At 40.9% G+C, this 11,755-nt stretch overlaps 1 protein-coding gene across 1 annotated transcript; it reads left to right on the top strand.

Moving 5' to 3' along the window:
* Positions 1–4,080: 4,080 nt before the first annotated feature.
* LOC129717264 (uncharacterized protein K02A2.6-like) lies at positions 4,081–8,289 on the top strand. The gene has a single exon (XM_055667125.1). The coding sequence runs from the start codon at positions 4,081–4,083 to the stop codon at positions 8,287–8,289; it is 4,209 nt and encodes a 1,402-aa protein (XP_055523100.1).
* The last annotated feature ends 3,466 nt before the right edge of the window (positions 8,290–11,755 follow it).

Below are 11,755 nucleotides of genomic sequence, written 5' to 3'. Positions count from 1 at the left end.
ATCCATACCTGCTGCTTTGATCATATCATCGGTGACAACGATTTGCGAATCAGATGCCGTCAGTCGGGGAACATTTCTGGTAGTGGCAGCCACGTCTTGCGGATCTAGAAGCTCATTGGTGAAAACGCTGCTGAATTGAGATCGGAAGAGGTCGGCAATATCCACAGTTGATTCAGCTTCCAGCAAACCATCAGTCAACGTAGTGGATAATCCGGTTCTTCCTTTGGCTGTTGACGTACCGCCAAAAAGTTTTGGGGTTATTTTGCAGATGGTCCTGATAAGCGTTGCACAGACGATCATTCAGTTGCTTATATTCAGCGTTTGCTAACATATAGCTGGCCCTGGCAGAGTTCGTACGATACTTGCGTTTCATTTTTTTTAGGTATTTGACATCGGCGTTCGTCCAAGCAGGTTGAGCTGCTTCACGCTTGGTTTTCATGGGAACAAATTGGTCGATAGCATAGAGAAGGATAGCGGAGACGGTTGACGCAGCAACGTTAACATCGTAGCTTCGAAGAACATCATCCCACTCGACACGCAGAAGGAAGTCATCAAAATCAGCCCTGTTGAAATCGTAGAAGACGCTATCGGCAGTATCGCGGAAACGATGTTGTGGGTTGACTTTCAAATCTACCAGTATAGGAGGATGGTATCTGATCATTTTAACCAGCGGTGATGGAGCTTGTGAAACCGTGTAGACCTCACAGAGCTCATCGGTAACGAAGCACAGATCGAGTATGCGAGAGCGCTCGTTTTCAACTCCGCTCATCTGTTTCAGACCAGCGATGCAATAGGTATCCAGTAACCTACGTGTGAGAAGGAGGGTTGTAAATTTTTTGCAATTGCAAATTTTTTCGGGGTTTCGAAAAATCTGCCTCACAGGTTACGCTCTCGCACATTTTCAGAAAGTCTGCGCAAATATGTATATATAACCTCTAAATTCCGAAGAAACTTTTATACACCGGCAAATTAAAAAAACACAGACTCGAAAATTGTGTTTTACAGATAAATTTGCACATTCAGTATTCCTGATGTTACTAAAAAATTCGTTTGAGTCATGCATACTATACAGCGAGAAGATAGTTCCGTGCTATCAAAAAACGACGCATGTGCGTGTTCTCTGTTTTGAGTGTAGTATTCGTTTCTCTTTCCCAGGCTTTGGCAAATGCGAAGTCGTAAAAGTAGGGATAATTTTTGTTTGTTTGTAAGTTTTTCTGAAGTTTTTTCCAGCCATTAGAGAATTGGGAATAGTTTTTGGTCATTCAGGATAACTCCTATATGACATTTGGCAAGTGCAAGAAATAATTCGCATGGACAGAGGCGAATGCCAAATTAGGCAAAGCCTCTTTAAAATAAAAAAAAAAAAATTCGCATGCTTTGTGCCGCACGCGGCATATCGATTATTTTTGCTAGCGCTGAAATTTACCAATATTATCGATAAGAAGTGATTATCGATATTACAATAAATATCGATGACTTTCCTATCACTAAGGCCCAAATACACACACGGCGTAACGAAGTCTTCTCCATGCAAAATGGAACGCCTGATCGCGATCACGTGATCCCCCTGGGTAGAGTAAAGCAAGAGTCATTTATGAGGCTGTCAGAAAGCTCCTGGGAGGGAGAAACGAATCAAAACAGAGAACACAAAACAACCCGAGTTTAGTGTGCGTGTCTGAGCTGTCAGAAAGCTCTTGGGAGGGAGAAACGAATACTACACTCAAAATAGAGAACACGCACATGCGTCGTTATCTGATAGCGTGTAACTACCTTCTTGCTGCAACGCATATGCATGACTCAAACGAAGGAATACTGAATGTGCAAATATTACAGACTAAATTTTCGAGTCTGTGTTTTTTTTCAATTTGCCGTTGCAGAAAAGTTTTTTCAGAGTTTTGAGTTCGACCACATACATAAGACATACGTAACACTCAGGAAGAAATCTTCCAAAAAAGTTGGTACAAAATGAACTACTCGAATGGTACCACGCGCTGAATAAAATCACTGTTTGAGTTGTTTTTGGAGGCAGTGTACCTGCATCCTACTCGAAAAATCCTGCATCTACTCGAAAAATGCTGCATTGATTTTGTAAATAACTTTTTGACAGTTCCTTATGGGATTTTCTTTGGGGCTCGATAAAGCCGAGAAAAAGAAAATTCATTTTGTTCATTATTTGTCGAGCAGCTGGACAGGACGAGGTACGGAGTACTATGGGGCAACGTGTACCAGAAAAAAAACGCCAGTGTTACGTATGTCTTATGTATGTGGTTAGACCACATACTTATCCATACGTAACACTGGCGATTTTTTTTTGGTACTCTTTGCCCCACATCACCCGGTACCAACACCAGTATGAACTGCTCGACGAAAATGAACGGAATGAATTTTCTTCATCGTGGCTCTACTCGAGTCCATAACAAAATCCCTCACGAAACTGTCAAAAAGTTGTTTACAAAATCAATGCTGCATTTGTCGAGTGGAAACGAGACGCAGGTACACAATCTCAATAAACTACTCAAACAGAGGTTTTTTTTACAGAGGTTGGTACTTTCGAGTAGTTCATTTTGTACCAACTTTTTTGGAAGATTTCTTCCTGAGTGTTACGTATGTCTTATGTATGTGGTTAGACCGTGATGAAGTGTGTTCGAAATACCAAAGAAGAATAATATTGAGAATATTTCGCAATATATCAACAGTGTCTTGCCTCAAGGGTGCGTCCACATACATAAGACATACGTAACACTGGCGTTTTTTTCTGGTACACGTTGCCCCATAGTACTCCGTACCTCGCCCTGTCAAACTGCTCGACAAATAATGAACAAAATGAATTTTCTTTTTCTCGGTCTTATCGAGCCCCAAAGAAAATCCCATAAGGAACTGTCAAAAAGTTATTTACAAAATCAATGCAGCATTTTTCGAGTAGGAACGAGACAAATGCAGGGCTGCGCAGGTACACTGCCTTCAAAAACAACTCAAACAGAGATTTTTTTTACAGAGGTTGGTACTTTCGAGTAGTTCATTTTGTACCAACTTTTTTGGAAGATTTCTTCCTGAGTGTTACGTATGTCTTATGTATGTGGTGCGTCCGTTCGTTTTCTTGGTGGGATCTTCGACGCTGTAAATTTCCGGAAGACCAAAATCCGGCCCGTGTCACTCCGGCGCACACCAACAGTTCATTCTCTGGTCCGGTGTCTCCGCTGGCGATACCACTTCCTGTTAGGGATACCATCCGTCCTGATTTAGCAGGACATGTCCTGATTTTGAAGTCCTATTTGGGCGTCCTGATTTATTTTTTATATTTTAGCATTTGTCCTGATTTTCTTCAGATATTTGACTTTTTTGTGTGGCAATAAGCAGAATTTTTAAGAATTGCTCAGTAATGTCGAATTCGTTTTTACGGCAGGACTATCCCGTCCCGGACTCCGCTTTGCAGCTGAAAAAAAAAACACTTTTCGAGCAGTTGCAATGGTGTGCGTAATACCAGAGGCAGCTGTCACTTTTATTTTGGTCATTATCGCCATTTTCTTTTATCGCGTTTGTGCTACTGTACGAAAAGTTTGTCAATTTACTGAAAAATTACAAAATAACAAAATAAAATAAATAAAATTCAACCCGACGTTTGACACGCGAAGAACGATAATCAAAGCAAACCGATTTTGACACACTTTTTTTTTTGATTTTGACACATACGTGTGAATCTGTTGGTGCCTTCAAAACTGCACTCTGTTTTTTGCGCGGACTGTCCGGGACAGAAAAAGGATAGTCCGGAAAATATAAAAAAAAAACAGTTGTTGTGTATGTAGCTTTATTAGAACAAGTAAATTTAAATTCCCCTGGCATCACTGCCTCTCAGTTAATGTACACTTGAAACGAAAGACACTTCGCATACTTTGTCGCTCCGGTCTAATAGTACTTTTAATACGTTCGATGCAAGTAAAGTTTTAACTAAGCAGTTATAAATCGTTTTTTATATCCGAGATCCCTGATACACAATAAATGTTGGTGTCAGAAGTGGGATTAAAGAGCGAAACATTCCGGTCGAAAGTAAGACGCGTTCGTTCCGGTTTCGCGAAAAGCAAAATGGCTTCCGGAGAGCTAATGGAATCTCTAACGCGGATGCTAGCCGACGCTCTAAAATCCTCCATTGAAAATACATTGGGACCAGCGAATCCTGCCAGAGATGCACCAAATGTAAGATCGCCTTTGTTTTCCGTGTCTGAATATCGTTCTTTGGAGAATACTTCTGTCTCGGATTATTTCAACCGCTTCGAGTGGGCTCTACAGTTGAGCAATATTCCAGCAGCTCAATATGCACATTATGCACGAGTGCACATGGGCACAGAACTGAACAATGCCATCAAATTTTTAGTAAGTCCGCGTGATCCAGTGGATATTCCGTACGATGAGCTTCACACGACTTTGGTCAATCATTTCGACCGATCGAAAGACAAGTACGTGGAAAGCATAAAATTCCGGGGAATTGTGCAGCAGAAAGATGAATCTATCTCTAGTTTTGTTCTCCGTCTCAAACAAGGTGCTGCGTACTGTGAATATGGTGAATTCCTAGATCGAATGCTGATTGAACAGCTTCTACATGGCCTCGAATCGCGAGACATGTGTGACGAAATCATCGCCAAGAAACCAGCAACATTCAAGGCGGCATTTGAGGTTGCACACACCCTAGAAGCCACACGGAATACGACCAAAGAAGTGAGAACGGCAAGACCATCGATGATGTTCGAAGCGGCGAACAAATTAGGTTATGAAACACCAAAGACAAAGAAAGTAACTTCCAGTAGCTACTCTTCGTCACACCCACACAAGCAGCGTAAGCATAAGATTGGTGGGAAACCAACACAAGGGCAAATCACATGCAGTGGATGTGGTGGTAACCACACACGAACACAGTGCAAGTTTCGTGAAGCGAAGTGCTTCAATTGCGATAAAACAGGGCATATATCGAAAGTTTGTAGAGCCACCAAGCAAAGAATGGCAGACGTTACTGCATCGCAGGTGCAATCAGAAGTTCTTCCTGCAGCGCAAGTAGATATAATCCAGTCGCTGAATAAAATTCAATCCTCCGCCTCATCTGGGAAGCAAATCATCGACGTCAACATTGACGGACAAAACCTCAAAATGGAAGTAGACACCGGTGCCCCATGCGGAATAATTAGTGAAAACAAACTACGGTCAATCAAACATTCATTCGTTCTACAGAAAGCAGACCGGCGGTTTTCTAGTTACACCGGTCATCAAATTGTGTGTTTAGGCCGTCTCCCTGTGGATGACACAATCGGTCACACAACACGCAGATTGGATTTGTATGTAGTTTCTGGAGACTCTGATACGCTCTTCGGTAGGGAATGGATTTCCCAGTTTACGGATGAAGTCAATTTGAACCAGTTATTTTCCCAAACCGGTCAGGTAAACTCTGTTCTACCTGCTGATTCCACATTGTCAACTGAGCAGAATCAGGCCCTCAAGCAACTGCTGATCAATTATGACGATGTTTTCAGCGATACTCCAGGCAAACTAATAGGCCCTCCCGCATCTGTTCATCTAAAACCCGAAACAGCACCAGTTTTTGCGAAAACACGAGACGTTCCGCTGGCATTGAGAAGCCAGTATGCAAGAGAAATCGAGAAGAAACTCGCTACAGGCGTCTACGAGAGAGTCGACTACTCTGAATGGGCATCCCCCACCCACATTGTTGCGAAGAAGAATGGAAATCTGCGTATCACCGGTAACTACAAGCCTACTGTAAATCCCCGGATGATTATCGACGAACACCCGATTCCCAAGATCGAATCCATCTTCAACCACATGAAGGGAGCTTGTTTGTTCTGTCACTTGGACGTGACGGATGCTTACACACACCTCCCAATAGATGCAGAGTTTCGACACGTTCTTACACTGAATACACCCACACATGGTTTAATTCGTCCGACAAGAGCGGTGTATGGCGCGGCAAATATTCCTGCAATTTGGCAGCGTCGAATGGAGACTGTTCTTCAAGGTTTGTCAAATGTAATAAACTTTTTTGACGACATTATTGTTTTCGCAGACAGTTTCGAAAACCTGCTGACGGCTCTCACAGCAGTTTTCGAAAGACTAAAACATCACGGTTTACGTTTAAATCGTACTAAATGTATTTTCGCCACTACGGCCTTGGAGTGCTTGGGTCATAAAATTGATGCAAGTGGATTGCATAAATCAGATAAACACATAGCAGCTGTACGAGATGCACCTCGTCCTTCGAATCCGGATGAACTTCAACTGTTTTTGGGAAAAGCAACGTACTATAATTCGTTCATTCCCAATCTTTCTGCACGATCCCGTTGTTTACGAGATATGTTACTGAAGGATAGTTTTGAGTGGAATCCTGAACGGGTTGCAGCGTACGAAGACATCAAATCAGCTTTAGTATCCCCGAAGGTGCTTATGCAGTACGATCCAGCTCTTCCCTTGCTTTTAGCCACAGATGCCAGCAAAAGTGGTTTAGGGGCAGTCCTTTCGCATCGACTATCAAACGGTTTAGAACGTCCGATAGCCTTCGCCAGTCGATCAATGTCTCCCACTGAGCAACGGTATCCCCAGATTGACAAAGAGGCCCTTGCTATCGTGTGGGCGGTTAAAAAAAATTTTTATTACCTCTACGCTCGACAGTTTACTCTAATCACCGATCACAAGCCGTTGACTCAAATTTTGAATCCTACGAAATCGCTTCCTACCCTGTGTATCAGCAGAATGGCAAATTATGCTGATTATTTGTCAAATTTCAATTTTGAGGTTGTGCACAAATCTACGAAAGAAAATGTAAATGCAGATTACTGCTCTCGAATTAAGCGAAACGACGATGGTGTTAACAATTTGTGTCTTCGTGAGGGAAGAAGTATTGGTGCGGACGAATTCGAAATCTTTGTTTTGCATCAAATCGCACAACTACCGATAAATGCTGAGCAAATAGCCCGAGAAACACGCAAAGATCCTAGTCTTGGTAAAATTGTTCAATTGTTAGAAGCCGGTACCGATTTATTGCGAGCTGGATACAAAGCCCCAGAAGTGAAGTATTCGCTCGCTGCTAATTGTTTACTGTTCGAGCATAGGGTGGTGATACCATCAGTTTTTCGCCAGTCTGTATTGAATGATCTCCATGTTGCACATATAGGGATTGTCAAAATGAAAGGGCTCGCTCGTTCGTTTGTTTACTGGCCCGGAATTGATGCGGACATCGAAAAACAAGTAAAATCGTGTTCTCAGTGTTCTCATCAGGCTCATGCTCCACCGAAATTTAGTGAACATCATTGGCAGTATCCCAAAGGTCCTTGGGAAAGAATACATACTGATTATGCAGGTCCGGTAGCAGGTTCAATGTTGCTGATCGTAGTCGATTCGTATAGCAAATGGTTGGAAGTAAAGGTAACCCAATCAACCACAACAGCAGCAACAATTGGAATTATGGACGAGTTGTTTTCAAGTTTCGGAGTGCCTGTAACTATAGTTTCGGACAATGGTCCGCAATTCACTGCGACAGACTTCAAGGTGTTTTTGCAGAAAAGTGGAGTGAAATATCATATGCTTTCGGCGCCGTATCACCCTGCAACAAATGGTCAAGCGGAGCGGTACGTTCAAACGACGAAGGACGCTTTAAAAGCGATGGGAACTACAGCATCAACGTTGCAGTCAAACCTGAATATTTTTCTACAGATGTACCGTTTAGCTCCACATGCGACGACTGGGGATGCACCGTCGAAATTGTTTCTAGGGCGAATTCTCAGAACGCGTTTGGATCTTCTGAAACCTGAAAATCTTCAGCAACGAATCGTAACGAAACAGCAAGCCAATTTCCAACCATCATTTCGTGTATTCTCTGCAGGTCAACCAGTTTATATTCTCTCTGGTAATTGCCGTATGGACAAGTGGATTCCTGTTGTAGTGACAGCTAAATTGGGAGACTTGCACTACGAAATCGAATACGCTGGTAAACGGTTTAGGCGTCACATCGATCAGATACGTTTCCGGCACGAATCTAAAGAACATCAGATCAGCTCAGAGGCGAATTCTTGTCAGCAGAATGTACCGAGACGTATTCATTTCTACGGTAGTAACGTGACAGTTCCAGTGATACCATCGACGCCAAACAACACAGGGACAGCTTCGACCAATGACGACTCGCCGCAGTTTCACACGCCGGCAGGTAGCCCTGGTCTTCCAGGAACAAGCCCTTCTTCGTTCATCGTTCGTCGTTCGACAAGAGACCGCCATTCTCCATGCAGATACTCGCCTTAGGTGATCCATTCCGAAAGGAGAAAAGAAATGTTGTGTATGTAGCTTTTTTAGAACAAGTAAATTTAAATTCCCCTGGCATCACTGCCTCTCAGTTAATGTACACTTGAAACGAAAGACACTTCGCATACTTTGTCGCTCCGGTCTAATAGTACTTTTAATACGTTCGATGCAAGTAAAGTTTTAACTAAGCAGTTCTAAATCGTTTTTTATATCCGAGATCCCTGATACACAATACAGTGATAGGACAAAGTGCAGTCCGCGGGGAAGCTACACCGCAAAAACGAAAACGACATAAGTGTTTTCGATTTCAGGTCGCAACGCTCACTGCGATCGAAATTTTTCATTGGTTGAATCTCACAATAGTAATAAAAAGAATCTCTCACGCGTTGACCTTTACCATTGAGCATCTGGCATTTGTAAAGTTTAAGCTGAAACAGTTTACGTGTGTTGAATTTTCAAAGTATCTACTAATAAAAATTACGCGTTTTTATACGCGGATTTCTTTTTTAACGCGTTTTTCCACGAGGTACGTATCCCCGCGTAAAAAACTGAGTAAATCAAATATTACGTGTTATATTTGCTCATACTTCGAAGAAAAGAATGACTTAGTCAAATTTGTGCCCAGAAAAGGTGTCCTGATTTCTAACTTCGACCATGGTATCCCCACTTCCTGTGCGGTTGGTTTTGATTTCGGAAGGAAGTCTACAAGAAACAGAATTTGTATTGGACTATGGAGAATTTCGCTTTCAAAAATCACAAATCTTACCTTTCGCTAATCGATAAAGATATTTCATTAACTTTGTATATTTCAAAACAAACAAAAACCCACTCCGAACCTTTTTGCACTGGAAAACCGAATTTTCAGTACTCGTTGAAGAAAAAAACACTGTTGATTTCACAACCACAGACATAAGACATACGTAACACTAGCGTTTTTCTGGTACACGTTGCCCCATAGTACTCCGTACCTCGTCCTGTCAAACTGCTCGATAAATAATGAACAAAATGAATTTTTTTTCTCGGCTTTATCGAATCCTAAAGAAAATCCCATAAGGAACTGTCAAAAAGTTTTTTACATAATCAACGCAGCATTTTTCGTGTAGGAACGAGACAAATACAGGGCTGCGCAGGTACACTGCCTTCAAAAACAATTCAAACAGTGATTTTATTCAGAGCGTGGTACCATTCGAGTAGTTCATTTTGTACCAACTTTTATGGAAGATTTCTTCCTGAGTGTTACGTATGTCTTATGTATGGGTTACAACTGTTTCTTTTTCGACGGCACTGGCAGGTTAAAAATTTTCATCCAAAATTAGGTAAAACAAAACCTCTCGAGCAGCGAAAATTCTTGATGGAAGGGTTCGAAGGAAACTACCAATTTTATATTAAACACAACCTAAAACATTTCACTCAAAAATAGGTATGCTGTATTGATCCATCATATGAGTTTTTTCTACCATTTCCACTCAAGCAAAGCTACTCAGAATCGTATCGTTTTCGTACTCATAATTAGGCAGTTTGATTTAACCTGTAGTATAAACTAGAGATACTCAGAGAGAGATTTGCGATGAAAAAACTGCCAATTTGGCAACTAGCTTTCACACGTCAGATGTGCCAGATCTCTTCTCAAAGCACAATGTTGACTAACTTTTTCATTCAACGGGACACCTGAAAAATGTTCAATAGCAAGAGATGGCGCTTTTTCAGTGGTAGTAATATCGAAATTTCTCCGAGTATTTTGCTCATTAACCAAGAATACAGCTATCAAATGTCTTCTATACATTTTATTCTATCTTTTTGGTACTTACGTTCACTAAACGCAATCTGTTTTTATCAAAACACATGTTTTTCCTATATAACTCCATTGCGTCTTACTATCATTCGTCCATGAGCCCGTGGTGTTGATTTTGACAACAGCTCAAAATTAGGGCGAGAGCCGTGTGGTTAAAGCGGATGCTCACAATACTCATTAAGGTGATTCAAGCACAGACAAACAGACGTACCACTGCATACAAAGTTCTAAGAAAATTGTGGTTCCGATTAACTTGTGAGACACCTACTGGACATATTCCACAAAAGATACACCACAGACAGACGTCCAAGCAAGAACAAAATTGATCGAAAATTGCGTGTTAATTTTTAAAGAGAATTGCGTTATAAATCACTTGTATACTAGCGCCGCCTGGTGACCTTATCGCTACAGTACATTTTTTTCGCTGGTGTACACACTTAACTGCATAATGTTTTCTCGGTAAAGTAGAATAACGAACTACTTGAAAACATTCTCGTTTACCGTTGTTCCATAAAAAAATTACTGAGAAATCGGAAATCGCATGTGTTTACCGGAATATCGTAAATTTGTTTGCCGAGAAAATCCGTAAAACAGCAAATTCCCGAGTACAGTAAACTAAAACACCGAACCTTGGAACCCTGACATCATTTAACCGAGATCTCATCGAACCAAATAACTATTACCGAGATTCTGAAAAATAGAACTGTCAAAATAATGAAAGCTTCACTATCACTATTGTTCGTGTTTTGGTTTAGCTGTGAACGGAGTAGGTGTTGTGGTTAATTATCATATCAAGATTGACTTTAAATATTGAGTGAGTATACACAATTTTTCTCAGATTTTGTTTGTGTAAATTGCAAATAATACTAGAAGAAAACCGAATTTGAATTGACCGTTATTTTGATCCACGACAATAAATCCCGTGGTACGTCTGTTTGTCGGTGGTTCAGGGTTGCAAGAAGCAAGTTATCTCTTAGAAATCTTCATACAATTTTAAAATGCAATACGATAAGCGGAGTCACCAGTAATTGACGTCCGATAAGTGTAGGATTTTTGAGGGCTTGAATTTTATTCTGTCTCTTTGCTATCAAGTTTTTAACTTTTCCATCAGACGATGAACCGTTTCAACACTTTTAGCCCAGCAACGACATCTAGTTCTGGTGTGAATGAAAAAAATCGCTAGTTTCAGCAATTCTTTAATAGATCCCAAGTAACAATTATTGTTGCCTAAACATTTACTCGATCACTTTTATTAGGCTACAGTTGAACAATAACCGAAATGGAAAATAAAAAACTTCTGTTAAATGGTTGTTCAGTTGAATTTGGAGAAATTATCCGACACACAGTTGCTTAGGAACGACAAAGAGGGTTTTGAGCAACAACAGCAGAATGTTGTATTCAACACTTGTTAAACCTGCGTTGAATAAATGCACCAGAAAACATTTATTAGCCTACTGTTCTGTACGTGTTCAACCTATGTTCGAATAAAATATTTAATAAATATTTGTTAAACCTTTGCTTGACTGTTGAAATGCTCTTGTTAAATGCGTGTTTAACAATAATGTTTGAAAACGTTTGTTTCGCGTATTAGAATATACTTATGTAGCTCACGCTGAATAGTAGCATGGAAAAAAACATTTAGCCGGTATTTATTCAGCTATTTTAGCACAAACA

The sequence above is a fragment of the Wyeomyia smithii genome, chromosome 1 (genome assembly GCF_029784165.1).
Source record: "Wyeomyia smithii strain HCP4-BCI-WySm-NY-G18 chromosome 1, ASM2978416v1, whole genome shotgun sequence".
In the NCBI taxonomy this organism is placed as follows: domain Eukaryota; kingdom Metazoa; phylum Arthropoda; class Insecta; order Diptera; family Culicidae; genus Wyeomyia; species Wyeomyia smithii.
The sequence above is the reverse complement of the archived record's forward strand: the minus strand, read 5'-3'. Positions and strand labels throughout refer to the sequence as shown.

What these genes read in the sequence shown, in the direction of transcription:
- LOC129717264 (XM_055667125.1), top strand. Translation starts at nt 4,081, where the DNA reads ATGGCTTCCGGAGAGCTAATGGAATCTCTAACGCGGATGCTAGCCGAC.